The sequence below is a fragment of the Micromesistius poutassou genome (genome assembly GCF_964030765.1).
Source record: "Micromesistius poutassou genome assembly, chromosome: 8".
Taxonomy (NCBI): domain Eukaryota; kingdom Metazoa; phylum Chordata; class Actinopteri; order Gadiformes; family Gadidae; genus Micromesistius; species Micromesistius poutassou.
Window position 1 is genome coordinate 9,356,773 of NC_140278.1, and position 27,932 is coordinate 9,384,704.

Sequence of the window (27,932 nt, forward strand, 5' to 3'; positions counted from 1 at the left end):
CTAACTATTACACATATTTAACAATAAAGCGTTATTGATCCGATTCTTTTTAATGGATTGGCGTTTTGTGCTTTCGTGCAACATAACCGGAATTACATCCAACTAATGATAATCCTCTGGTCGGTCCTGGTGGACTAGTGACTAGGTGACTAGCGAGGTAGCTAGGTGAGTTAACGTTACCCAACGAGTCTGCTAGGTGATCGTCTGACATGAGGAACACTGTTGAGTTTAAAACAACTAGTTCACCACAGGCTTCAGTTAGTGTCTGACTAGTGTGTAGAACTGTGTTTTGGTGGAGGAGAAATAACACTTTGATTTACTCCTCTGCGAGATCGGAAGGTATCAGACATAAAGTATCCATCATCAGAAGCAGACATGTTTTGAACCCTTCATTAACCTCCGATAACTTAACGTAACCTTCTTGACTTCATTCACTAACGTTACATTACCAACATTTGCTTATGTGTAGTTATTAGTTTATTTATACCGTAACACCTACTGAATGTCTCCAGAGTTAACCTGGTCTGTTATGGTGGGCTAGTAGGTAGGATTCAATCTCCCTTACAACTACACTACTCACGTTACTACAAACCGACGTTGTCGCCAACATGTCCTTTGTCCTTAAGGTAGCAGACAGATGGAGACTCATCGAATGACCAAGGAGGAGCTTGACGAACAGTTTGAACAGTTCTTGAAGGAGGTAAACACAACAGGCTAATAAACGGTTTAGCCCTCAGAGGAAGGCTATTACAACTCTTCGCCAGCCTACATAGGTGTGTGCTGTTGCTTCCGTTAATATCATCTGGCAGAAACTAAATAAAAACAAAAAACCGACAGGGTGCACAATTGTAAACAGTCCTTTATGGGGTAATGTTTTTATTTTAATTCAACTGTTGCTTTACACCCATGGAAGGGGGCGTGCCATCACAAGGTTTCTATTTGGTAATTTAGGGTAGTTTTACCTTGCTCGTTAGGGGCTAAGGTTAGGGTGGTGGAATAAATGTCTCCTGTGAATCCCTTTAAGACTTAAGTAAGGGTTTTACAAATACAATTGACTACACTATTTAGGCAGCCATCTTATACCAGTTGCCGTGAATCAGTCTTTTTCAGATGAGTCTGGAGATTTGGGTGGATCTGCTAAGAGGACCAGTGTTCTGGATAGCCTGGGGAAGGCCAGTAGCCAGAGGCCAGCCAAGAAAGCTGCCATTAGCTCCCAGCTGTGGTGGCAAGATGAGGACTATGATGATAACGCTGGAGGAACTGGGAGAGGTAATCCTTACAAGGTCTTTTTGAGGCTGAGAGGTAGTTCAGTTATGTTTTGAGTAAGTCAAGCAAACCCAATAGTTACTGAATTTACGCACCCACCAGGGTGACATCTTGTCATTTCGGTCACTATAATGCATTTTATAATATAATCATACTTTTTATTTTTTTTTACAGCATTTAGCCACAGCTTTCATTGTTGCTTAGCTTGTTGGGACACTTTTGAAAAACAGGTTTTCCTCTTTGCTCCCATGATTTATGTTGCATATAAAACCTTTTATCAGACAGTTTGTGAAACCTTCCTACCTTCAAAACCAGCTCAGTTCTCACTCTCATCACTTTATGAGATTTAAGATTTACACCCTGCCTCAATAACAAATTTACTGCACAATGTGGGACATCAGAAATACTATTTATGGCTCAGACTCTTCCACCTTTGCTTTGCCGCGGCTGTACTCGCTGACTTTCCTTCCATCTTCCTTCCCAGAAAATACATCTGGCAAGGGTAGATTTATAAAGGTCAAAAAGCCAGAGGCTGAAAACACTGAGGATGACGACAAGCCTGGCCTACCGCAACAGGGTATATGACCTTAGTAGAGAGTAGTTAACCTCCCAATAGAGTAGAACCCTGCAATTTGAATGCAGGGATAGTCAAATTATATTATCGTTGGCACTTGTTTTTTATTACAAAATAAAACTAAAACAAAGTGTTGTGGACTGCATCCCACCTGATATGTATTTGAAACCCCCTTATTTGACAATACCCCTATCGTAGTGATCATGTGTTTTCTAACTTATTTTCACCGGCTTTTCTTTCTACATTCCTTTTTGCACGTCACTTTCCCCTAAACTCCTCGGACAGTAGCCAGCCCAGAGCCCCCATATAAGCCCATCCCCAAACCACGCAACACCAAAGCTGCAATGCATAAATTCAAACAGGAGGCTCCTCAAACGCAGTCCTGGCGTTCAGATGGCGACTCCAGATCTGGTAGTCAGGGGAGCACCATACACACAAGAAGCTCCCATAGCCAACCAGGAGATGGCCCCCCCAATAAGTTGAGCTCTTGCAATGAAACACTACCGGACAGGGATAGTGAATCCCAATGCAGCGATGAAGATGGTAACTGATAGCTTCACCAGCATCCCCTTTTATTAGATTAGCCCAGTAGAACCAGCACCCCAGCATCCCCTTTTATATTAGCCCAGTAGAACCAGCACCCCCATTTTATTAGATTAGACCAGTAGAACCAACACCCCTTTTAATTAGATTAGACCAGTAGAATAGTACCCTTTTGTCTCTTTCCTGCGTCTTAGGCAATGTCACCAACACCAGTTGAGTATCAACATCATTATGGAAATGACCTGAATCATGACCTCTCCTACATTTTCCTCTGATAAGGACTTCCTGGCCCCCATTTACAAACTGCAGCTTTTATGAATATACATTTTACCAGCTTGTAAATTTGTGTCCTGATTCATCTCTACAGTAGTAAGTAGTCACCTTCGTTCTTTGTTGGCTCTGGCTAGGACGCAACACAGACATGACTCATCTTTCACTGTTCATGTTGTTAATCCCCAGATGTCTCCAATACAAATCTTTACATCTCAGCCATTACTATGGTCTTCTGAAGTATGTCTCTTTTGTTCCGGAGAACCAGGGTCATCCAGGAGATCATTCCAGAAGTCTTCGAGGAAATCCCAGCCAATCAGAGAGGAGGAGGAAGAAGAGTTTCTAGGTCAAATGGCCTTCAGTGACGAAGGGCGCCAACAAGGTGTGGCCAGCAGGGTTAGACAAGAGCCTGAGGGTGAGTGATGACTGTACACGAGTGCTTTTTTACTAGGCCTGAGCAATAAAATATTAAATTATTGTCGTGATAGACTCTTGATCAATATCAATATAAAACATGTTCAATATACCAAATCTAGCAGTTGGGTTTGTTACAAACACGGTTCTATACTTATTTACAATATTTGAGTGTTTTTCCTTGTATCGACATTGGAGTATTCATCAATGAACAGTGGAAGGTCATATTAAGTGTTAAACAAGTGTTTAAATCCAGCATGGTAATTCCTTTGAGTCCTCAGATTGTATCATTTTGTTCAATCATCAAATAAATGGGTAATTTGGTTCAACGTTAGATATTTACCAATCCACTCCTTGTTGACTCCTCAATCATTGTCTACCTTGTCTACCTTGTCCTAATGCCTCTTTCACACTACCTCCGTCAATGGACGCATCTCATTGACTTTGCATGGGGCGCCCTCGAAATGCATTGTGGGTCCGTCCGTACCTCCGTGGCCTGCGTCAAAAGTTAAGAAATGTTAAACTTTTCGGGAAGCGACGGGTCCGTCGGCCAATCAGATCGCGGTTATGCAAATACACTAGTGTGCCGCTACTTGGACAATGTCCAATGAAATGGTCTTTGTGATACAACCCGCCGTGGAAATGTCAAAAAGCCGGCCGGCAGCAGGGTATTTAAGAATGGATTTAATGGATTTAAGAATTGGGCGATTGCTGTGTACACGTACAGGGGCAACACTGTCCTTGCGACTACGGGATCCATTTAGCAATAACAACAACAAGCAGGAAGACGCAGGAAAAAGCCGGCTTTATAACGCCTGGTGCAAGGAGAGCGCAAGGAGAGTGTAGCCCCTGTATGCGTACAGCGATTTGATTGGCGGCAGGCTGCATCCACAAAGACTACTCCCCCATACGTCAGACACGCCCTCGCCCATCCATCGACTGACGGAGGTAGTGTGAACAAGGCGTAAGATTGACATCGTCAGATCATAGTCATCATGTGTAAGGATGCTGAAGCAGGTCAGCTGTCCCAATTCCACAAAACAAAACCCCAAAACAAAATCTGTAAAGACAAAGCATCTTTATTAATGAAGCAACAAGTTAAAATATCCAAATATCTGAAGCCCTCAAAAGTCCTCGAGGATTGAAACACAGATGCGGGGGGAAAAGAGATTTTTTAAAAAAAGTGGAGCGACCCAGGGACAAGTCTGGTTTGGGATTAAGACTGGTTAGCTAGTTTGACATGGAAAAAGATTGGTGTTTGGTTACATTTAGGCATTAGTGATTGTTTAGGTAGTAGGAAAGAGTTTAGGCATTAGAGATGTTTAGTTAGATGGTCAAGTTTAGGTACTAGGTTAAGGTAAGCGAGTTTAGGCCTTTGAGATGTTTAGTTAGATGGTTAAGTTTAGGTACTAGGTTAGGTAAGAGTTTAGGCCTTTGAGATGTTTAGTTAGATGGTTAAGTTTAGGTACTAGGTTAGGTAAGAGAGTTTAGGCCTTTGAGATGTTTAGGTAGATGGTTAAGTTTAAGGTACCAAGTTAAGGTACTAGGTTAGGGTAAGCAAGTTTAGGCATTTGAGATCTTTAGTTAGTTAGATCTTTAGTTGGTATTAGGTTGGCTTTTTGTTTTGTTAGACAAGTAAATTTAGGCATTATTTTATGTGGTTCAATTTAGACATTAGAAAGATTGTTAAGCTCAGGTAGGCTCCAGCTTTGTCCCTTTAGTCGCTCCCTTAGAAAGAGTGTTCCCAGGTAACTGGGTTAGAAATACAATAGTTGGTGTCACAGATATGCTGTACAGAAATACAATTGATGAGTCATTCATCTAAACATGCTTTCCCCACAACATGTGAATTACTGTACTTTGTTTTAAAAGTTAAAACAGTAAAGTGGTATCATATGGTGTGTAGGAGGCAGAGTTGTTGAGCGCAGACTAGTTATGTTTGGTGTAGATTGGTTTGTAGGTGTAGCCAGGGATCCTCGGGGTGGATGGGGAATAGGACACTGGTGTAGATCAACTGTTCGGTCATCGTACTCTTCAGTAAATTTATGCAAAAAGTAAAGTCAGTTGCACATTGTGCTGGCCGATTTAGAAGACATTTTGATAACCAAGCAAAGACTCTAAATGCAGTAACAGCACCATCTGGCATCAAACATAGGTCATTACATTCAGTAATTTAGCATTTGATTTTATATAAATTTACAGAAGAGAACAAGCCTCAAGTCATTACGGCAAAAAACATGAAAAAATTCAGTGCTGGATTACCATGTTTCATAAATAAATGTATATATCTATATATAGATGTCACCAGTTGCATTTGAATAACTGCCGAATATACTGCCGAAACACTTGCTATTACTGCGCACAAGTCAGTTGAGATATTCCCAGAGAAGACTAGTCTTCTCTACACCATGGTCACCCATCAGCTGCACATCCATCTGTTCTTCCATAGTCACCTGAAAAAAAAAAAACAGAACTTTGTTGGCCCCAAGTGGAAATTGGTCATAGCAAGAATGGAAAATATAAATCAAGGGTAGATATAAAAGTCCTCAGTCCCTTCTGAAACTTGAACACATATGCTCCATTTGCACACTGAACATTTATTTTCTCCCCGTTACTGCAATCCAACACCTTACTCAATACTGTATTTGTCTACACTGTGCAGTTTTGATAGAACTAGTTACAATAGTACTCTACCAACACTCTCCCAACCAAAAAGCCAGCCACACATAATATACATCGAGACTAGTCCTAGTGGCTGCAAAGCCCTTCTTAGCAGCCAGTCAGAATGAACACATCTGTATAAGTTGCTGATTGTTTCATTTTAAACAATCTAAACAATCCAAGCAAGCCGTCAATGTGTATTCCATCGTCTTACCCTTCCACATCTCTAGAGCTGTACCATTCCTGGTCTTCCCTCCACCTACAGCTTCCAGCGCCAGTCCTGAATTTGACAAACTTGGTAGAAATTAAAAAAATCAAAGATATTTCCTAATGATCCACCATTTGGAATGCTTAAATTCCTTTGAAATAAGTAATATGAAAGGCAGCATGAGGCACATCTAGCAAGATGGTTCTGGTACAGTGAGAACATGACGTTTTTAAATGTTTTTTTAGAGCAAACCATTTAACTCAAGTAAATTGCCATAGAAAGTGATAAACATTACTTGCCTCCATTGCTGATGTTTGTACATGTCCTGGACTTTTTGAAATTTGACTGATAAAAATTTAAATGTAAAATTTGTCAAAGATTTATATTTGCAGTACTACAAATCTGAATTTGCCAGGCGTTTAGGGTTGCCAACCTGAATTCTAAAAAGATAGTCAATGTTAATTAAAATACATGTGCAAAGTTCAAACAAATGCGCTGGAAAACGCCAACCATGGTTGTAACACTGCAAACAGTCAGATTGCGGAAGCGATACCAAACTACGGCAAACTACCCTCCAAGCTACCAGGTGCAACGCCCCCAACAACATTGCATTGGAGCATACTACCTTCCAAGCTACCAGGTGTAACACTCCCAACACAGTTGCGTTGGAGCAAACTACCTTCCAAGCTACCAGGTGCAATGCTTCCAACACCATTGCGTTGGAGCAAACTACTTTCCAAGCTACCAGGTGCAACGCTCCCAACACAGTTGCGTTGGAGCAAACTACCTTCCAAGCTACCAGGTGCAACGCTCCCAACACAGTTACGTTGGAACAAACTATCTTCCAATTACATCCATAGTTTGATTGTGCTCCTCAATTGGACAACTCATTGTCTGAGTTTACATGGGGTAGAAAATGTATTCATTGGCGAAGCATGTCATACCCCGGTACGATAGGTGGCACTGTACCCATTTCAACCACCTTTTCAAATAAATCACTGTTTCTAGTCTTGCTCCCATCCATGAACTGTACAATGTGCATGTCTTAACTAGTACAGCATGAAGAGAGTCTCCTCGTGAGACCAAAAGTGCGTCTTGCTCCTTGACCTCTCCATCGTGTTGTTTGACGGCGACAACACGACTATCGTCTCCTACTTCCGGCTCACGGAACGTAAAATCCGATTGAATCTATGCATGCACGATTAATGCGCTTATCAAATCGAATAGTCTAGGTCTTAATCTGACTGAGAAACACGATTCGTCCGACTAAGTGTATACATGCATCTTAAACATCCAATCATAGTCGGGCTGACCTAATAATTCGGTTTCTCGAGACATGTTTATATGGATTGAACAAAAAAGAACAGGAAAATCATACAGGAAACAGCACTGCACATAATTCAGATCGAATTACATAGAATAAAAAAACACATCGCAAAGAATTAAAATCGGATTGCATAGAATTAAAATCGAATTGCATAGTCATCAAGTCATCAAGCAGCAGTACAACTTCAGCAGCAGTCGACAGTTTGCAAATGTATGGAAAGATGCAAAAAGAGAATGTGCATGTGTAAATCAAGTACAGCATCTAATCTATCTCTTAGTATTCAAACCTACCAAGCCAAAAACCAACCATTTAAACCAAAACATAACATGCCCACAGTCATTCGTCTAGTGAAGTCAGTCAGACAGCTTTTTAAACACAAGGGTCCAGTGGGGTTACGGTTGGAGCTAAAACGGAACACTTCATTCCCATTGTGAAAGTTTGAGGTGACAACTTCACACACACAAGCAACCGCGGGTCCTTTTTAATTCGCTTTTGGGAGCAACGCAAAAATTATTCATTAAGACTCAGCTAATGAAAACGAGAATGTGATTGGCTGTGAGCGAGAAGCTCGAGCCCCTTACGTATCGAACGCCGCATATGAAATACCTGTATAGAATTAAAGCGCTTAAATAATAATGTACCGTTTCTATTTTGTATTTGGGTCGCATACGAAATAGGTATAATGTAGGCATATGGAAATGTGATTATTGCTAATTTAATTGATGTCTGCTGTTTGGTTTATCGGGCTCTCATTTCCCTAACCTATGAAACCTCTTCATAACGAGATAAGCAGTCTCTGAACTTGATGAAAACAAACTCTGTTATTGATTGTCCCTCTCGATTGTGAGGATTATCCCAAATAAATTTAACAGGGTCCAGGTCGATCCAAAGCCGGGATATATTACTTTTAAGAATTGATATGTAAAATTATTTTTTTTAACATATTACGAGATAAAAGGGCTAATGCAATCAGATCTGATGTGAGTGCATCAGCGCTAATGCAATCAGTTTAAATGGCAATAATTGTAACGGAGTATGTAACGTGTGTGTGTGTGTGTGTGTGTGTGTGTGTGTGTGTGTGTGTGTTTCTATTTGTGTATGTGCGTGTGTGTGTGTGTGTGTGTGTGTCCAGACTCAATGCTGGCATCGGGGCCTGACCTGAACCCAGGAGGGCCGGGCTTGGAGACCCTGGAGGAGGAGGAGGAGAAGGCCCGCTTCTTTGCACGGCTGGAGGCGGGGGCCTCGTCCACCCTGGACTACTCCCAGCTCAACAGAGACCTGGACTCCCCGAGATCCACCCCCGCCCAGAGCCTTAGGTACACACACAGGCACACACGCACACACAAGAGTAACACAATAACACAGTAACACAAACCCTGACACACCCTAAGGCTGCAAAGACACACATATACACACAAACACACACATTGCCGATCAAGCAGATGCTGCTGCCATTTTTCTGTCACTGTTGTGCATTCAAAGGTGGGAGGGCTGTCTCGTTTCTGGGGCCTCTAAAGTAAGCGCCGGTGTGCTCTTCCTAGGAAACCGGAGGAGGGCAGGGAGGGATCTGACGAGGATCAAAAGCCAGCCACTGAAGGAATCTCTCAAGGTAAAAATGGTCCTGCACTGAATTCACATTCAAATCCCGGTTCTCCCCATGAACACGTTTGAACCTTGTGAACGGTGTCTTCTGTCCTTCAGCGTGCGCAGACTCCCTCGACTACAGTGATAACTTTGAAGAAGACGAAAGAGAGAAGGAGCCTCCAGAGAAGGTGTGTAGGGAGAAGCTGTGGTTGGGAATGTATTGCGTGCCATTTGACTGTACTTTTATATGTCCTATTAGGGGTGTAACGATAAACAAAAGTCACGATAGGTATGTACCTCGGTTTTTAAGTCACTGTTCGGTATGTTTTTCGGTACAGCAGTTTTTATTATTTTAGTTTTTATTAAACAATTGGATTTTGATTTGATTTATTACATTGTGTCAAACAAATGCCCTACACAAATGGAAAGACATCAAAGACAATTGAGGATAAAAACACAATAAAGTCCAGGACTTATTTCCATTGAACACAAAACATCAGGACAAGACAAGTCACACAGACAAGTGATAATCAATAAAAACTTTATAAACTTTATTCGTACCAAAATGAAACGTGCATCGAGCCGTAGACCCGTACCGAAAAATTTCGGTATGAGTGTATCGTTACACCCCTATGTCCTATATATCCCACGGATGTGGTAGAGTGATCATTTATTTATATTTTCCCTTTTTCTTTTGTTCAGATGCCACAAATATCTTCCTTGGATGCCAAAGGTAAAGAAGGATTCCCTGGTGCTAGTTATGTATCAAGGATGCAAACAGCGCGCTTTTCGGCGGCTGCCGCTTTTTTCACGGCTGTTTGGGTGACTTGTGTGAATCGTGTATCCGATGAGGTTGTTTTTTTTTGGGGGGGGGGGGGGTCTGGGAGGGTCTGAGGGTCTGATTATAATTTCATCAACAGTAATTCTGTATTGCATCAACGGTAGATGCAATACAGAATTACTGCTTCACCTAAAATTTCGAAAATTAAACGGTCAGATATATACTGTTGTGTTAACATTTCATTGATTAAAAATGCGTTAGAACACGTCCATCTCGAAGACGAGTCCGTTCAGAATCAGCTGCTTATCGCAGGTCGACTGACTCGATTTCCTTCTCATACACTTACGTGTTTAATTTGCGTGTGTTTAGACAGATGGTCGCGCACACACACGCGCACCAAGCATCACCCGCATTCATTCATTCTATTAAATACTCACTCGCGGTAAAACTATGTTTTTTCCCACGATCAAATAGGCCTACTCATCAATCCTAAAAGTAATGGGCTTGTACACGATGTCTGGGTCAAGAACATATGTGTTTGCTGTACGGTGTTTGCAGATGCATTGATTTAAAAGTACAACTTACCGCTGTATCAGCTGTTCTTTCCCAAATAACTTTGTTTTGGAAGCCTGGAATATACTTTGCTCGAATGTATTATTGTTATTGTTATTATTTTAACGGATGGCATAGCCTACTATACTTCATTCATGTTCATTCATGCAAGGAAAAAAATGTTTCCACAATCCACACGCTATTTCTATGCAGTTTCACATGTATGAATAATCTTTGACATCATAATATTTAACATGCAAGTGTAGTGGTGCCTGGTTGCTGCGGGGGAAAATCAGCTTTGCGCCGGGTGCAAACTAGCAATGACACATGCGTCGGTGTAGAAAGTCAATTGCGCCGGGCGCAAGATAGGGCCCTTCTTCTGTTTGGCGGCACATGGCTAATTTGCATACGCGCACAGGACTGTCAGAATGGGAACACGTCGGACTGGCAGCATTACGGGGGCGCGATTACGGGCTGGCGGAGTTACATTTAAAAATCGCGTTCAAGTAAAAATAAATAAGAAAAGCGGAATCAATTTGTGGCGCTCGTTGTTCAATATTGGCCTATGTGTGGGAAACACTGGAGTGGGCTTATTTTATCAACAGGCGGCACTGCTTTTTTAAGGATACTAAAATCATTTAATACATTTTAATTGAGTCAAATAGATTGCTGAAGGTGGCGCAGGGCACATTGAGGAAAGGGGGCTGAGTGAACTACTTTGCTCTCCGTTATGATACAGAAAGTCTAGGGTGATCAGACGTCCCGGTTTCAGTCTGGTCGCGTTATGCTACAGTATGGTTAAAATATTCAACTCTTCATTTGCAGAATGAGAGAATTTGATGAGAGTGCGGCACTACTGTGCAACAAGTGGCTAAAGGATGTAAAACCAGTTGGAAGTGGCCTTGGCTAAAAGTTGAAACTGCAATTGAGGTCAAGGCAGTCAACGCAATTTCAAACTATCAGACTTTTTAAAAAAAATTGAAAAAAAGGGATGTGCTAAATGCAATCTCTGCGTTAAAGAGATAAATTATGGTTCCAGAGGGCTGCATGCCCTGTTGGAACACTGCCAGAGCACAATACACACAGAGAGAGTGGCCTCCATCGTATCTACCCAAAGTGTGGCCCAGCTCCTCTGTAAGGACAATCCTTTACCATCTACCAGCCAGAATCAGGCCTCAGCAGCCGAAAAGATCAGGGAAAGTGTAGTACTCCCGATTCCAATGTGCAATCGGATTGCCAATGGAGAGGTGTGTGTGTGTGTGTGTGTGTGTGTGTGTGTGTGTGTGTGTGTGTGTGTGTGTGTGTGTGTGTGTGTGTGTGTGTGTGTGTGTGTGTGTGTGTGTGTGTGTGTGTGTGTGTGTTGAAGACTAGTTAAACAAAATTAACGTTTGTGGATTTTCATTTTAAGAATTTCAGTTTGCACTGTGTCTGTGTATAGGGTGGGCCGGGGATGGCAGAGGTTGGTGGAAATGTCATTATTTTATATTTGCTGCGGGGGCGCGGGCTTCGAAAATCTCTCTCTTTTTTGACCATAGGTCTGTTTGCATCCCTGTACAACAGTTACAGCGAACATGTTAAGGTAAATTCATCATTGATACATAGACGGTCTCCTAAGACCAGTTCAGACCAAAGATTCGCGACGCAACGAGACTCTTTTGGGACGTCGCAGGGGAAAAGTTGCAGCAGTGTGAACTGGTCGTCGCAAGGCGGCTGATGCCGTTGCAAGGAGTCCCCAAAGATTGAACATGTCAAATCGCCAGGTCCAGTTTTAGAACGCAACGATGTGGCTATTTCTCTTCAGCCAATCAGGACACAGCACAACCATTTTTGCTAACGGTATTATCTTTGGTTTTACACCGCACTTATTTAACATGCCCTGCAAATGTATAAATCAGTGTTCGAATTACGTGGGAGCCAGAGGGAACCGAGCTTCCAAAAAGGCAAAGTCAAAAAACTGAGGGGTCTCATATCTGAAGGTGTCTGCCATATTTGGCATTGTAATTTCATCTTAAACAACACTCATCCATCCCCGTGCAGTCTCTTACCATTAAAGATGTTAGATTAAAATGAAATGAGTCAGTCTACGTGACGTATAGTAATACGTGACGTATAGTAATACGTCACGTAGACTGACTCATTTCATGGATTCCTGTGAGACCGGGTTGCCTTAATTACATCGGTCGCATTTGTCAGGTGAAAACTAAATGTCAAGGGAAAGAGGCGGTGGTTGAAAAAAGTATTTCGATTGCTTATTAAGTTCACTCGTGGCGTGTAATGATTTATTCGTTTCCCTGTATCATTTCCTTAATTTAGAAGACAGTTAAAAAAAATAATAATTATAAAAAAAAAATGTATATTAAAAAAAATTCTGAAAAAAAAATTATATTAAAAAAAATTCTGAAAAAAAAATTATATAAAAAAAAATGTATATAAAAAAATTATATAATAAAAAATAATATATATTTTAGATCTGCGCGCGCATCTTTTTTTTGGACATGCGCACGCGCATCTTTTTTTGGATCTGCGCGCATCTTTTTTTTGGACATGCGCACGCGCATCTTTTTTTGGACCTGCGCGCGCATGTCCAAAAAAAGATGCGCGCGCAGGTCCAAAAAAAAGATGCGCGCGCAGATCTAAAATATATATTATTTTTTATTATATAATTTTTTTATATACATTTTTTTTTATATAATTTTTTTTTCAGAATTTTTTTTAATATAATTTTTTTTTCAGAATTTTTTTTAATATACATTTTTTTTTTATAATTATTATTTTTTTTAACTGTCTTCTAAATTAAGGAAATGATACAGGGAAACGAATAAATCATTACACGCCACGAGTGAACTTAATAAGCAATCGAAATACTTTTTTTTTTTTATTATTATTTTTTTAATTTATAATTTTTTTTTTATAATTTTTTTTATATAATTTTTTTTTTCATAATTTTTTATATAATTTTTTTTTATATAATTCTTTTTTTATATAATTTTTTTTATAATTTTTTTTTATATAATTTTTTTTTATATAATTTTTTTAATATCATTTTTTATATCATTTTTTTCATAATTTTTTTTTCATATTTTTTTGAATCTGTTTTTATATATATTTTTATAATTATTATTTTTTTATTATTTAATAATAGGTAAGACCGCACGGGGATGGATAATGAGCGTTGTTTAAGATGAAATTACAATGCCAAATATGGCAGACACCTTCAGATATATGAGAGACCCCCTCAGTTTTTTGACTTTGTTGCCTTTTTGGGAGCTTGGTTCCCTCTGGCTCCCACGTAATTCGATTTATACATTTCAGAGCTGCCAACTTGCACGGTTTCACCGTGTGACACACGTTTTTGCCTGCTTACACACGCCACACATCCAATTTCTCACGGCCAAAAAAACAAAAAACACGCGTCCCCCCCCCGTCAATCCCGATCGTCGGTCCGTCCGTCCCCCCCGTCAACAATCACGACCGCCCCCCCCCCCGCCCCCCCCTCGGCGCGACTTTCTACACCGACGCATGTGTCATTGCTAGTTTGCACCCGGCGCAAGGCTGATTTTCCCCCGCAGCAACCAGGCACCACTACACTTGCATGTTAAATATTATGATGTCAAAGATTATTCATACGTGTGAAACTGCATAGAAATAGCGTGTGGATTGTGGAAAAAAAATTTCCCTGCATGAATGAACATGAATGAAGTATAGTAGGCTATGCCATCCGTTAAAATAATAATAATAACAATAATACATTCGAGCAAAGTATTCCAGGCTTCCAAAACAAAGTTATTTCGGAAAGAACAGCTGATACAGCGGTAAGTTGTACTTTTAAATCAATGCATCTGCAAACACCGTACAGCAAACACATATGTTCTTGACCCAGAGATCGTGTACAAGCCCATTACTTTTAGGATTGATGAGTATTTGATCGTGGGAAAAAACATAGTTTTACCGCGAGTGAGTATTTAATAGAATGAATGAATGCGGGTGATGCTTGGTGCGCGTGTGTGTGCGCGCCCATCTGTCTAAACACACGCAAATTAAACACGTAAGTGTATGAGAAGGAAATCGAGTCAGTCGACCTGCGATAAGCAGCTGATTCTGAACGGACTCGTCTTCGAGATGGACGTGTTCTAACGCATTTTTAATCAATGAAATGTTAACACAACACTATATATCTGACCGTTTAATTTTCGAAATTTTAGGTGAAGCCGAGCTTCCCTTGCAGTAGAGAAGTCGCCACTACGAAAGAATGCAATGCAACTAGCGGGATCTAAACAAACTAAGCTCCAGCGAATTACTACAATGCAGAAGTAGTGGAGAATGGCGAAACACAGCAACTCTAGCCTACTCTCAACCAAAATAAAAATAATCGCCGCCCGGTGCAGCAGTGTGAACTGCCCCGTTTTTAGTCTCAGCCCGTCTCGTCGCAAGGAGTCGCGAGTTGCAAGCAGTTGCGTCGCGAATCTTTGGCCTGAACTTGGCTTTAGCATTATAAGCAGTGGCGGTTTTAGGCACGGGCGAAAAACGAGACACACGAGAAAGAAAATGATCCGCATTTTCTATTATCGATAACAGTAATTCTGTATTGCATCTACCGTTGATGCAATACAGAATTACTGTTGATGAAATTATAATCAGACCCTCAGACCCTCCCAGACGCACCCCCTCCCAAAAAAAAAAAAAACTCATCGGATCTACACGATTCACACAAGTCACGCAAACAGCCGTGAAAAAAAGCGGCAGCCGCCGAAAAGCGCGCTGTTTGCATCCCTGGTGTGTGTGTGTGTTGAAGACTAGTTAAACAAAATTAACGTTTTTTGGATTTTCATTTTAAGAATTTCAGTTTGCACTTTGTCTGTGTATAGGGTGGGCCGGGGATGGCAGAGGTTGGTGGAAATGTCATTATTTTATATTTGCTGCGGGGGCGCGGGCTTCGAAAATCTCTCTCTTTTTTGACCATAGGTCTGTTTGCATCCCTGTGTATGAATCTATGTCTAATTCTAAGTATGAATAGCCTAACTAGAGACACTCCTGTAACATTCTGTATGAGAGAATCTCATTAGGTTGTGTTTTACTTAGCTTCTTACTTCTCTCTCTCTCTCTCTCTCTCTCTCTCTCTCTCTCTCTCTCTCTCTCTATCTCTCTATCTCTTTCAGGGTCTCTCTACGATTCTCTGGACTCGACCGACAGAAGGGCCCCGTCCACACAGCACAGAGGGAAGGACCCGACCGTCTCGGCGGACAAAGGTAACTCCTGCTCCTACTAACGCACTATGAAACAACCTTTACTCAAGTCGCTTCATAAAAGCATCGGCTAAATTAAGTGAAGTAAATGTCTCCCTCTCCCTCCCCCTCTCCCTCTCCCTCTCTCTCCCTCTCTCTCTCTCTCTCTCAGGTCAATCCTATGGACAGAGCTGTGGTAGTGAGATGGAGGCTCTCCAAGAGGCCTACAGACAGATAAGCGATGCTCCGGGCGACACAGAGGAGAGGGTAGACGGCTGGCGCAGCAGACCATCTCCCTCTGCCTCCCCCATGGAACAGTCCCGGGCAGACCACCTCCCCGCCTCTACCAACGGATCTGGTGAGAGGGGCTTAAAAATAAATCAACTCAAAGGGCATTGAATGATTGTTATTTTGTATGTTTTGCTATATTTCATGTATGTACAAAGTATGCTTTGTCTAGTACTACAGTGCACTAAATTGTCTGTTTTTTTTTTACTGAAAACCACACATCACCACACATACATGTAACTTGACATGGATCTGGTAGGCCTACAAGGAATCAGAGCAAAGATCCTGTGAGTCGCCTATTTCAAAAAAATAAACCAAGGACTCACCTAGATGCTGATCGTGGGGTTGTTTGCATTTCAGAGCTGCCGACCGCTGAAGAGCTGATGAGGCCGATCCGACCGGAGACAAGCGACCACATCCGAGGCTTCACCCTCCAGCCCAGCAGGTGACAATAAACACACAGCTGGCTCCAGATCTCCCAATACTATTTGGTTCATCTTCGTGATTGCATAAACCAGAAAGGCTATGAGGCTTGTATCATGTTAGTGTTGTTTGTTTTGGATCATAAGTGTTGCTGTCGGCTGTTCCTGTTGTACACAGCAGCTCAGGGATGGGCCTGGACCTGAGGCCTGGCAGCGCTGAGCCGAGGCACGTGGGCGTGAATTTGGGCCCTGTGGCAGAACCATGGCGAGACAGGGGGTCCCCCGGGTCTACGTCCCCAGACACCCCTCTCCGCAGGCAGCCGCTCAGCATCAGAGAGGAGGTGGAGAGGCTGATGGAGGACCAGGACCTGGAACACCGCAGCCGGAGTCCCATTCCATCCACACAGGCCAGCAGAGCTAAGCAGGTGAGAGATCTCAGAGGCGTAATATGGCGTAACTCGCATGCTACCATGCATATTAAGCAATAACCATGCATATAAGCAATGCATACGTATGCATTGCTTAACAATGCCGACTAGTCTGATTAGTCAAATTGCTAATCAAGTACTGAATGTGCAAGCATGTCCAATTGCACTCACAGAAGAAAGCCTCACAAATGCCATTACGTTGGATTAGTCTGTTCTTTTTTTTATACATTGCTGTTGACATAAGTCATTCATCAAATTATTTCCTCACAATAATAACATATTCCAATTTTCCTTCCAATGTAAAAAGGTGCATGAATCCCAACTTATCCATTTGTAAACACTTCTTCGGTCCTCTCAGAAGCCCCGGGGTGGCACCATCGGAAGGCCCTCTCCTTCCTCCACCAGGAAGACAACCGTAACCTCCGCTCTGCGGGGTTCCAAGGCCAAGGAGGAGGGCCGCTCTGCCATGGCCTGCCGGTTCTCCAGACCCAACAGGCCCCCGGTCAAGGGGAAAGCGTCTCCGCCTCCCACCCAGAGGAAGCCAGTCGCTCGGGTGCAACACAGCCCCCAGCCCACCAAGGGAATCCCTGAGAGTAACTATCAATGTTAAAACAAGCACAGAGCCGTCGCTGTCTTTGTATCTTATCACCTGTCTTTTAAACGCTGTAACCTGTGTGCACGCAGACACAGGTCTTCGGGTGAGCGACGACCTGGTCGCGTCCGTCCAGTCCTTCGCAGCCTTCCTCCAACAGCGGGTCGGCCCCGCTGGTCAGCAGGTCGCCACGGCTACCTGGGATGTCAACACTCACAGAGACATGGCCACAGGAGTCAAGGGGCTTTCAGAGAGCAATGTAACGATCTGTCTGGATGTCACCTTGAGCTCTTGATTCTTTATAGTAGCACTGAAAGCACTTTGCTTTGCTTTTCTTTATGAATTTCATGTGATGTAATGATTGTTGCACTTTTTGGGTTGTATCTTCGTTGTTGAGTGCACTTATTGTAAGTCGCTACGGACAAAAGTGTATGCTGGATAAATGTAATGTAAAAATGCTTTGTTACCTTTGCTGGCACACAGGATGTGATTGGTAACTTAAAGGGGCTGTAGGTTAGATTCAAGAGCTATAATTTAAATGTAAATTGTTAAAAATGCCACATTCTTACAGAGTGAAATTCTCTGGGAGAACATGTGTATAGGTCGACTGCGCCCTCCTCATTATTAGACAATTTAGATTGAAGACAGCTCTTTGCTCATTTTCAACCAACAACAGGGGATCTCTTCCCTGATTGGTTCGGGGAATCCCTCTTCCCTGTTAATTGCATCACTTCTCAATGGCTATAAAAAGAGAGGAAGGCGCCAGAGATTGAGATTACGTTTTTTTGATTTTGATTTGAGGTTGTTTATTTTCAAAATCTCTCCTCCGCTCTTCCATCCTCTCACTCCTTGAAGGTTGAGGAGGGCTGTGTGGTCAAGGGACTGTCCCACAAGGAAGGAGATCACCTGTCCCAGAAGCAGAGAGACCATCCCTCCCAGAAGGAAAGAGACCTGGCCCAGAAGGAGAGAGACCTTCGCCTGAGACTGAAGGAGGTGGAGATGCAGCACAGGGAAGACCTCAGTGCTGTCAAACAGGAGAACTACGTTCTTCAGAGCAAGGTATTGAGTAAACACACAAGCACAGACGTGTACACATGTGCTCATGTCACTCTTTCTCCCTCCCTATCCAGTTTGCAGATGGCCAACTAATGAAACCAATACTTGACATGCTGTACTTTGTAAAAAAGATATATTTTTAAAAGATAACTTCAGGTCAGGTGCATCCAGCCAATGCATCCGTTGAAACTAACACTTACGACTTATTTTATCAAGCCAAGTTCATGACGGCACAGGTGTTCATTTTAGTTAGTAGCAAAGCTTTGTGTTGACTTGTGTGTTGCGCCCATATGTGTTGTTGAGGTCCACATATGGGTGTGGCCTTGCGTTGTACAAAAAACTTTAGCCAATCAGATTAAATAACTAAGTGACGCTCCTGCTGTCTTTGCTCTTGCTAGCTCCGGTTTGAAGTGAAGCAAAAATATCTTCTCATCTGAGAAAATCTTTCAATGCTCATTTCTATTGTTGTTTAGCATCACTCTTCAGTGTAGTTCAGATTAAACAGTTGCTCGTGGATTTCTACACTTCCCTGGGCTGCACCATTGTTTTTTATATTCGGCAGACAGGCGCTCTTTGTCATTTTTTGTCATTTTGTCATTTTGCGGAGAGGATTTCATTTCAGGATGGCCTCATGAGGGGAGCAAAGCCCCTCTTGATTTACCATTGCTGAACCGCTGTTCTAGCTGCGCAAGGCCGAGTCCAGCCAGGGGGCCCAGCGGTGGGGCGAGGCTGCAGATCCGATGACCATTGACAGGCTCCAACTCCTGGAGAAGGAAGTGCAGCAGCAAGAGACCATCATCCAGGGGTACCACCAGGTGAAGTCTTCTGTCTGGAGGCTCATACAGGGATTCTTATTTTCTTATTTTCATACTGTTGGCGTAGCAAAATATAACAGATTATATATATTGTTTTCCCAGGAAAACGAGAAGCTCTGCCGGGAGATAAAGGCCCAGCAGACTAGGAGTAGAGCCACTGAAGAGGCTATGTTTACTGAGAACCAGAGGTTGCTGAATGAGCTACGTATTGCAAAGTGAGTTCACATGGAGGGCACGCGGTGTACGAGTGCTCATGTTGATGATGGACCCCCCCAAAAAAAAGGTTTTTAGTCCAAACTGTAAATGCATGATTTTTTTTGTAAATTACCTCCAGAGAGCATCTGAAGAACAACCCAAGAATGCCGCTAAATGCCTGCCCCATGGAGCACACCCAGCGTATCACAGAGCTCCTGACACACATGGAGGCTATTCAGGTGTGCAGCAACACAAACTGTCCACCCACCTGCAGTTCCACTGTCATACAATTTAATTGTATTCATGTTCTAATGCTATTGTGTGTATGTGTGTCCACGTGTGTCTTTGCGTGTGAGTTTGTGTGCGTGCATCGTGTGTCTTTGTGTGTGTGTGTGTGTGTGTGTGTGTGTGTGTGTGTGTGTGTGTGTGTGTGTGTGTGTGTGTGTGTGTGTGTGTGTGTGTGTGTGTGTGTGTGTGTGTGTGAATGTGCGTGCACGGGTTTGTGGGCGTGCAGAAGAGCGAGGCCAAGTGGTCTGAGGAGAGCCGCAGCCTCCGGCAGCAGAAGCAGGCCCTGGAGGTGGACCTCCAGCTGATGAAGAAGGAGAGAGACCTGCTGAAGGCCCAGGTTCTCTTCACCTCAGGTGCGGCTTCACACATGAAACAAACACAGGACGCGTTCCAAAACTTCAGTATACCCCCAAAGAGATGGGCAGTAAAAGTTAGTGGTCGAGCAGGAGGAAATCAGTTTTTGGAACACACCCCGAAACACAAAACGCATTCAGGCTTTCTTTATGGGCAGATGTCTTATAACCAGTAGCGATTTCTCTAATACTGCAAGGGAAGCTCAGCTTCCCCTAAAATTTCAAAATTAAATGGTCAAATATATACTGTTGTGTTAACATTTCATTGACTAAAAATGCGTTACAACACGTCCATCTCGAAGACGAGTTCAGAATCAGCTGCTTATCGCAGGTCGACTGACTCCATTTCCTTCTCATACATTCCCGTAGCATCACAGTGCATTTGCCTGTTGAAGCTCAGCGTCCATCCACTTCAATGGGGCTGCATAGATCAGCTTTTTTTAGTTTGTCGAAAGTCGACGGTCATTGGATAATGCTGCGATTATGTCCTTCCCACTGACGCGCACCGTCTCTGGAGGTGAATGGCGGAGTGGGCTGGCCTGGACGCTGGGCTTCTGCGTGATGATTGGAGGGTCTGTGAAAGACTGAGTTGCCGTTTGATTGACAGCAAATTTGAACTATAAAAAATCGCCGGAGCTCTCTTCATTCCTCCGAAAGACAAACTGCAACATATTTCTTGATATTTGCTTGGCGAAATTGCTTGACAATTTTCATTGTACATTTCATACACTTATTCACATAATTCCTTGCTTCAGTTTAACATAATTCCCACATTTCCTTGTTCAAGTTTAATATCGTTTTGGTAGATGGCCATCACTTTGATTCAGGGAGCCTGAGGTCTGAACTTCACGTCCTGTATCCAGATAAGTACTTGCAGGGTGACAGGGGAAAGCTGTGTGATTTCTTGGTGTTCCTTAAAGACATGGAGTTGGACAGTGCAATGCCTCAGCTTTACAAACTGTTCTCATTAGTGGCAACAATTTGAGCTATATCTGCAGGTATATAAAGGAGCTTCTCCTGTTTAAAGCGGCTCAAGTCCTACACCCGTAACACAATGGGCCAAGGCCGTTAAAGCAGCCTAGCTCTGCTGGCCATTGAGAGGACACTGGTCAAGTCACTGAAAATGACAACTAGTTGGTATGATAGAGCATTTCCTTGAAAAGGAACAGGGGATAATTTACATACACAAATTGACTATTTATATGATGTAGGCCAAAAATGAGCTTCCCCTTTTTGAAAGACCAGTTATAAGCAGCCGCCACTGCTTATAACTGAATATCGGAATGCACCAATAGAGTAGTTTCAACTCTTACAGACACTGAATGTTGCCAACAGTAAAACCTACACTAAAGTGGATTAAAAAAGCTATTAGATGTCATATTGAAGCTACATGATGTTTGCCTTATGCACATGCAAATTACCACCATCTGCAAGTTGTCAGGGAAAAACGATTGGCTTTCAGACACAAGGAGATCTAATGTAATCCTAGGTGAAGGCCAAAGTTTGGTTAGCACCAGAGTGAAAATCTTGATGAAACACTTTAAATTACTTGAAAATAATAGAGCGAAGGTGCTGCAGAGTTACATTACGTGTGTCTTTGAGTAGAAGCCATTTAATTTTTTTGATTTTCATCACTTTTGTGTCTTTGAGTTTCTTCTGACCTTTTGTTTTAGTTCAAACGTGTATGAATGGCTATTGCATGAATGTTTTGTATGATCATTTATTCTACACAGTATTGGGTTTGTTGTTTTTCTATTGGAAAACATTCACAATGTGCTGTACAAGGAATTCAATACAAGTTAAACAAGTAGAAGTGAAGATAACTGGGCTAAATGAGCACATATTACGCTACATATTACTCTGTATGCTTCTCAGCTCACTGTTAGGTTGTTTTTTCTTTACCCAAAGTACACAGCAGGACGTGCTTCCAAGCACTTCTTCATTGTGTGTACGTGTGTGTATATTTGTGTGTGTTCATGCGGGTGTGTCTTCATGTGTGTGTGCATGCGTGTACGGTATGTTTGTGTGCGTGTGTGTGTGTGTGTGTGTGTGTGTGTGTGCGTGTGTTTGTGTGCACGTGCACGTGCATGTGTGCGTGCGTTGTCCTGCCCACCAGGTGACCCCAGCGCTGAGCTGGGCATGCGGGAGGACGGCCACAGAGAGGAGGTGGCCGCGCTGCAGAAGAAGCTGCACTGGTACGCTGAGAACCAGCAGCTCCTGGACCGCGACGCCGCCCGGCTGAGGGCCGCCAGCGACGAGACCCGGCAGCTCAAGGAGCAGGTGGGCCAGAGGGTGGCGGCGGGGGGCTCATGGGTCCGGGATAAACGTCTACTTGGCTGGTCTTTGGTTGCCATTGGGCTGGTATTGCTGGTCTTTGGTTGTCATTGGGCTGGTATTGCTGGTCTTTTGTTGCCATTGGGCTGGTATTGCTGGTCTTCTGTTGCCATTGGGCTGGTATTGCTGGTCTTTTGTTGCCATTGGGCTGGTATTGCTGGTCTTTTGTTGCTATTGGGCTGGTATTGCTGGTCTTCTGTTGCCATTGGGCTGGTATTGCTGGTCTTTGGTTGCCCTTGGGCTGGTATTGCGCTGGTCTTGGGTTTGAAGTCCATTGATCAGTGGCAATTTATTCCATTCACTTAACATTTTATTATTTAACAAGCTGAACAATTTGATTTAAAGATCCTATGGATTGAACCATTTACATAAAAAGTAATAATTACACTATTGTCCTCGACACTACCCGACCTCACCAGAGTCATATTCAAACCAAGGAAACCCAAGATAACACATTGATTAGTTGTAAATCAGGCAAACGCTATAAAAGCTTAGTCCTTACAGATACAGGCAATGGAAAGACAGTAGGCAGCCACCAAACATGAATAACCACCATAAGAACATGATTACTGGGGACTGGGTGAGGGCGTATGCTAACGCAGTCTATTTCCAGACACACTTTGCAGGTCAATGAATCCAGGGAATCTAACCGCCACAGAGAGGCGGTTAGAAAGGTTTTCTGAGATTGAGCACTGCTGCTTCAATACAGTACATCATCGGTAATGGCATTGGCACAGTGACAGCCTTGAGGAAGTTATTATACACCTCTTCATGGAAGCTTCCATGGAGCTGTGCTATGAAACTGCTGTGTGCTGAGGTGAGAGGAATGGAAAACGAATTTACAACTGGCGTACAACTGAGTATTTCCTACTGAAAACTGTCTAAAGTGCCGTGTTTATTTCGTTCAACACACATAGCATTTGCAATAATCCCAAACCATATTTTCACCTGATTTGGCGGTTATTTTATATTGATGCCAAAACCTTTATGCATTCAAAATAAATGTGTACAAGTTTAGTGGAGATTTTGTTGGTGATTCTGTTTTTCCCGCAGTGAGACACAAGACAAATCCTATAAAAATATAAAGTTAGGATGTTTCTTGATTTTGTGTCACTCTAGTTAGAACACCTAAAGGTAGAAGTGAGGAAAAGCAGCAGTCAGCAACACACCAAGGGCAAGGAGAAGACCGGAGATGCTAAAAAGATCCAGGCCTTGGAGCGACAGGTAATTCAACAAAAAAACGTTTTGGTGAGCAAAGGTGAGAAAACCCCTGCTTAAAGCTTGACTTCCAACACTGACTTTTAAAAAAATACAATTTTGGCTGGGAATACATAGAGGTGGGGGAGGTGTTATCTCCATGGTTACAATCCTCGGCAACTTTGTGATACAGTTTTTAGCGTTGCTATGTGACAGTGTCATAATGAGCAATCTTGCATATGAAATGCACCACACACCGTAGCGTTATCCAACAAGTGTCAGAGTAGCTTAATTAACCTTCTCGTACCCAGCCATCAACAAAAACGACTCCCCAAATTGAGTTGACGTTTAGTTGAGTTCGGAGCAGCGTAGAGCGTTCTCTCTCCCTGCATCATGCCATTATTGTATTAATGTTGACTAAATAGCATAGGTTGCTAAGTTTAAGATCAAAGAAGACATACTAAGACGTTTTAAATAAAAACAAAACAGGATGTCGGCTCCACTGGCACTTAAAACAACCTAAGCACCATTAGTGACCCCTTCTCTTCCCCATCCCTTTGTGTTTGTGATCCACCACAACCGGCTGTCCCCCCCCACTAGGTCATCCTCCTGCGTCGGCGCCAGCCCAACTCCCTCCCCGCCCTGATCTACGCCGCCGCCTCCGCGGGCGGCCCGGGGGCCGATGACCCCACGACGACCGCCACGCCCACTCAGGTCACCGGCCTATTGGAGCGCAAGATTGAGCGTCTGGAGGCGGAGCTGGACGGTCATAAAGAGGAGGCCAAGCGTGGTCTGCGAGCCATGGAGCAACAGTTCCAGAGGATCAAGGTATAGGTCTGGGTCACCAATCCAATACGATGTACAGTTGTGTTCAAATGACCAGAAAAGGAGTTGTAACAATGGGTCTTGGGCAGAGCATAATGAAATGTCTTTATGCCAAATTACGGTCGTTATTGTTGGATATATGTGCACGGGATGGAATTCATGAGAAATTAATTATGTAAGGGGTAGTTGTTAAATTGGACAAAAGAAGATTAGACACTTTTGGTGACGACCAATTGAATTAATTACATTTGCACGTGTGTGTGTGTGTGTGTGTCTGTGTGTTTGCTTCAGCTTCACTATGAGCAGCAGATCTCCGAGCTGGAGCAGAAGCTGGTCCAGAGGCAGAACCCGGAGGGAGCAGTCCCCCCGCCCTGCCCCTCCGCAGAGGGCAGCGAGCAGCAGAGGGTGAAGGAGGCGCAGCGCAGCGTGGAGCTGGCCCTGCAGGAACAGATCCAGTCACTCCAACAGCAGCTCTCCAGAAAGGTACTCCACACACAGTCCACAAATCCCTCCCTGGATCTTAAGCTGCATATCTCGAGCCGTTATGCTCAGCAGTGAGCCAAACACGCCCGTTAAAGTCCACATTTAATCACTTCTATTGAATACGTTCCTATCTGTGCAACTGCACTGGTTCTCTGCAGCTGCTCCGGTTCTCTCTACAGCCACATATGCTTCCAAGAGATCAAATCAAAGCTCTTGTTTGAAATCCTTCTCCCAGCAGGCCCCGCCCTCGGAGCCAGAGCGGGCCCGGCGCAGTCCGTCCCGCCACCAGGTCCAGAGCGAGGCGGCCTTTGGGGTTCGCATCGAGCGGCTCACCCAGGAGCTGGCGGCCAAGACCCGCTCGGTGCAGGAGCTGAGCCGCACCGTGGAGCGCCTGCAGAGGGAGAGGAAGGGCCTGCTGTCGGGCCCCTGGCCCCGAGAGGCACGCCCGGCCAACGCCGCCACCAGACCCAGGGCCACGCCCTCCGGCGATGCCAAGGCAGGTAGCGGCAGCGCGGGCAGCGTAGGCGGCGGGGGAGACGAGGCGGGAGGGGGGGAGGAGGAGGAGGAGAGGTTCCCGGCCGCGCAGTACGAGAAGACGTACCGGCCCGACGCCTTCGCCGGCAGCCACATCACGGAGGTGCTGGAGGAGAACCAGGCGCTGCGAGAGCAGTTGGGGAGGCTGGAGGAGCGGCCCCACGCAGGGGAGCCACACGGAGCCCTGGCCCAGGCCCGGGATGAGCTCTGCAGGTACTAACACCGCAAGCGTATGACCCGGGGTTTTTCCACCAGAAGATTTCACTGTGATTCTGTCAGTTGGTTGTAAGCAGGTTAAGTGTGTTAAGAATGCAAAGATACAAGGTGTGATTCTTCATAAGCTCTCACCCGGACTAGATGTCTAACGATTTGGTCCGTTGCTGTATTACTCACTTTCACACCCAGGATGTCCATTAGTGGGAATCTGACTTTTTCTTTTCCGTACAAACATGGTAAAACACAAGCGCTATTTATTCTGCCCAGACGCAGAGAAAATAACCCACGGATAGAATCTCTTCCAACACATTGGTAAAGTCTGCACTCTGACTCTGTGTGTTTCCAGGCTGAAGGAGAACACAGTGGAGCAGATCTCCTCCCTGGTGGCTCAGCAGCGTCTGGAGATGGACCAGCTCCGGGCCAGCCACGCCCAGGACCACTCCTCGTCCAGGGTGGCCCAGCTGTCCAACAGGCTCAACACGCAGGAGGTACGGCCAGGCCGCAGGACGGCTGATCCTGAAACATACACATGTAGCAGCCTGTTTGGGTTAACTCATGTTTGTGTTGATGAATCATTTTCATGTGCTCTGTGTGTAGATCGTGGTGCAGCATTTGAGAGAGCAGGTGAAAGACTTTAAGGCAACCAAGGACGCACTGGCCGTGTCCAAAATACGAGAGGAAACGCTGCAAGCTCAGGTAGGCAGGTGTATGATTACATCATATAGCAGTTAGGGGCAGTGCATGTGGAAGTAGAGGAGAGTTCTGAAGGCCAAGAAGTTAATTGGTTCCAAACCAGTTCGTGTCGGGGTATTTAATGGGTTGGTCAGCCCCAAACAAGTTTCTGTCTGGGGTATTTAATGGTTTGGTCAGCCATTAAGTAGACCTCCATTTGATTAAGCCGTGGGCTTCTGTACTTTGCACTCTGTTCAGCAAACTAATGGCGTCTTCCATCATTTGCCATTGGTCGTCCACTGCCAAGTCTTATTAATGTTTGACTTCCAGACGCATCAGACCACCGAGGGCTTTGACTCCAATAATTCAGTCTGCCGACTACTGTCCTACACATCTAAAAAAAGATATATTCCTAAAACCTCCTGGTCACCATTGAGTATATAACCATACATTGCAATATATACAATGAATTGTCAAAGAATAATTATACCAGTATAACAGTATGTAGAATATGTACATGGCTGTGTTGTGGTGACATATGAATCCTGATGGAAGAAAACCTAGCAGACAGGGGGATGGAAGTGGGTAGATAGTGAGAAAGGCAACAGCCCTACTAACCAAACACATTGACAATAGATAGTGATGTGAAAGTTGTAAAGAAAGAAACCAGAAGAGAATAATATGTTGAAAATAAGAAACCCAATGCTTATTTTCAATAGGAGAGAAACAGGAAAATGCCAAAAGCATCCATTATCATTACCAGATGATGGATGCCTATGGCATTTCTACCAGATTAGATCGAACCTACATGTGCGTTAAACCTGTCCTTCCCATACACCCCCCTGGCTAGCTAACCAGGCTGCTGGAAGAGCTGAGGCAGGCCAGAGAGGCCCACAGCCCCGAGCTGAGGCACCTCCATGGCCTGGAGGCCAAGATTTGCAGCATGGAGCTCAGACACACCCAGCGGGAGGACCAGCTGAAGCAGGTACGCCCCTCGTTTTCTCCTCCTTAAACAGAGAAAGGGAGTTCAGAGGCTGCAGGGTGGCTGGTGGGATTGATTGAAGGCAGGTTAGGTTTTACCTTTGCTGGATGATACCTGTGTGTGTCTGTGTGTGTGTGTGTGTGTGTGTGTGTATCTGTGTGTCTAAATGTGACACATTAAAGGTTGTATTTGCAGCGATTGTAGGCCGAAACATAAATGATCACATTCATCTGTTCTTTCCTCACAATCCGCCAGCTGCCCGCCCCATAAGCAGGCCGTCAAAAAAACACGTCTCCTATGCTCCGAGATCGTACAAAAAAACAAATGGTACTACCAACCAACGGGTTGTGGCGTTTTGCGCTGCGTTCATGATAGTTTCTACTGCATGCACGGAAGGGAGGGGCGAGCTGGCTCTGTTTGTTTGGGATCTCGCTTCAAATACCAACAGAAGTGACCCAACATCACTGATACAACCTTTAATTATAAAGCACTTTACCTAACTCTCTCTCTGTCTGTCTGTCTGTCTGTCTGTCTGTCTCTGTCTCTCTCTCCCTGCAGCTGATAGGCCAGACCAGGCAGGTGGTGGAGGCGGAGCAGCACACAGAGGTGGAGCGCTGGAAGGGTCTGGCCCAGGGGAGGAGCAGGGAGGTGGAGGCCTTCCGCCTGGAGCTGGACTCCATCCTGGACGTCCTGCGGGAGCTGCGCCGACAAGGGGTGGTGTTCCCCAGCCCGGAATCCCACCTCAACACCCCCTTCACCTGAAAGAGCTGATGACTCTCTCACTCACACACACACACACACACACACACACACACACACAGGCACACATCTCACAATTTCATTCATGATT

The 27,932-nt window shown here is 44.1% G+C and overlaps 1 protein-coding gene across 4 annotated transcripts; it reads left to right on the forward strand.

Moving 5' to 3' along the window:
* Nucleotides 1-27,916, forward strand: cep162 (centrosomal protein 162). Of its 4 annotated transcripts, none has more exons than XM_084472127.1 (28): nt 1-165; nt 627-700; nt 1,101-1,269; nt 2,916-3,068; nt 8,396-8,579; nt 8,805-8,872; nt 8,965-9,035; nt 9,550-9,580; nt 15,337-15,426; nt 15,575-15,760; nt 16,051-16,135; nt 16,294-16,537; nt 16,899-17,133; nt 17,225-17,391; nt 17,988-18,191; nt 18,872-19,003; nt 19,106-19,218; nt 19,338-19,437; nt 19,713-19,839; nt 21,956-22,119; nt 23,293-23,397; nt 23,971-24,198; nt 24,487-24,678; nt 24,914-25,425; nt 25,775-25,916; nt 26,026-26,124; nt 26,951-27,085; nt 27,641-27,916. In XM_084472127.1, exons 2-28 carry the CDS (start codon nt 638-640, stop codon nt 27,842-27,844), a joined length of 4,203 nt encoding a protein of 1,400 aa, XP_084328253.1. In that variant the 5' UTR covers nt 1-165; nt 627-637; the 3' UTR covers nt 27,845-27,916. The 4 variants fall into 4 exon arrangements, with proteins under 4 accessions (XP_084328253.1, XP_084328254.1, XP_084328255.1 ...); XM_084472128.1 differs by having other exon boundaries at nt 24,917-25,425; XM_084472129.1 differs by having other exon boundaries at nt 16,902-17,133.
* The last annotated feature ends 16 nt before the right edge of the window (nt 27,917-27,932 follow it).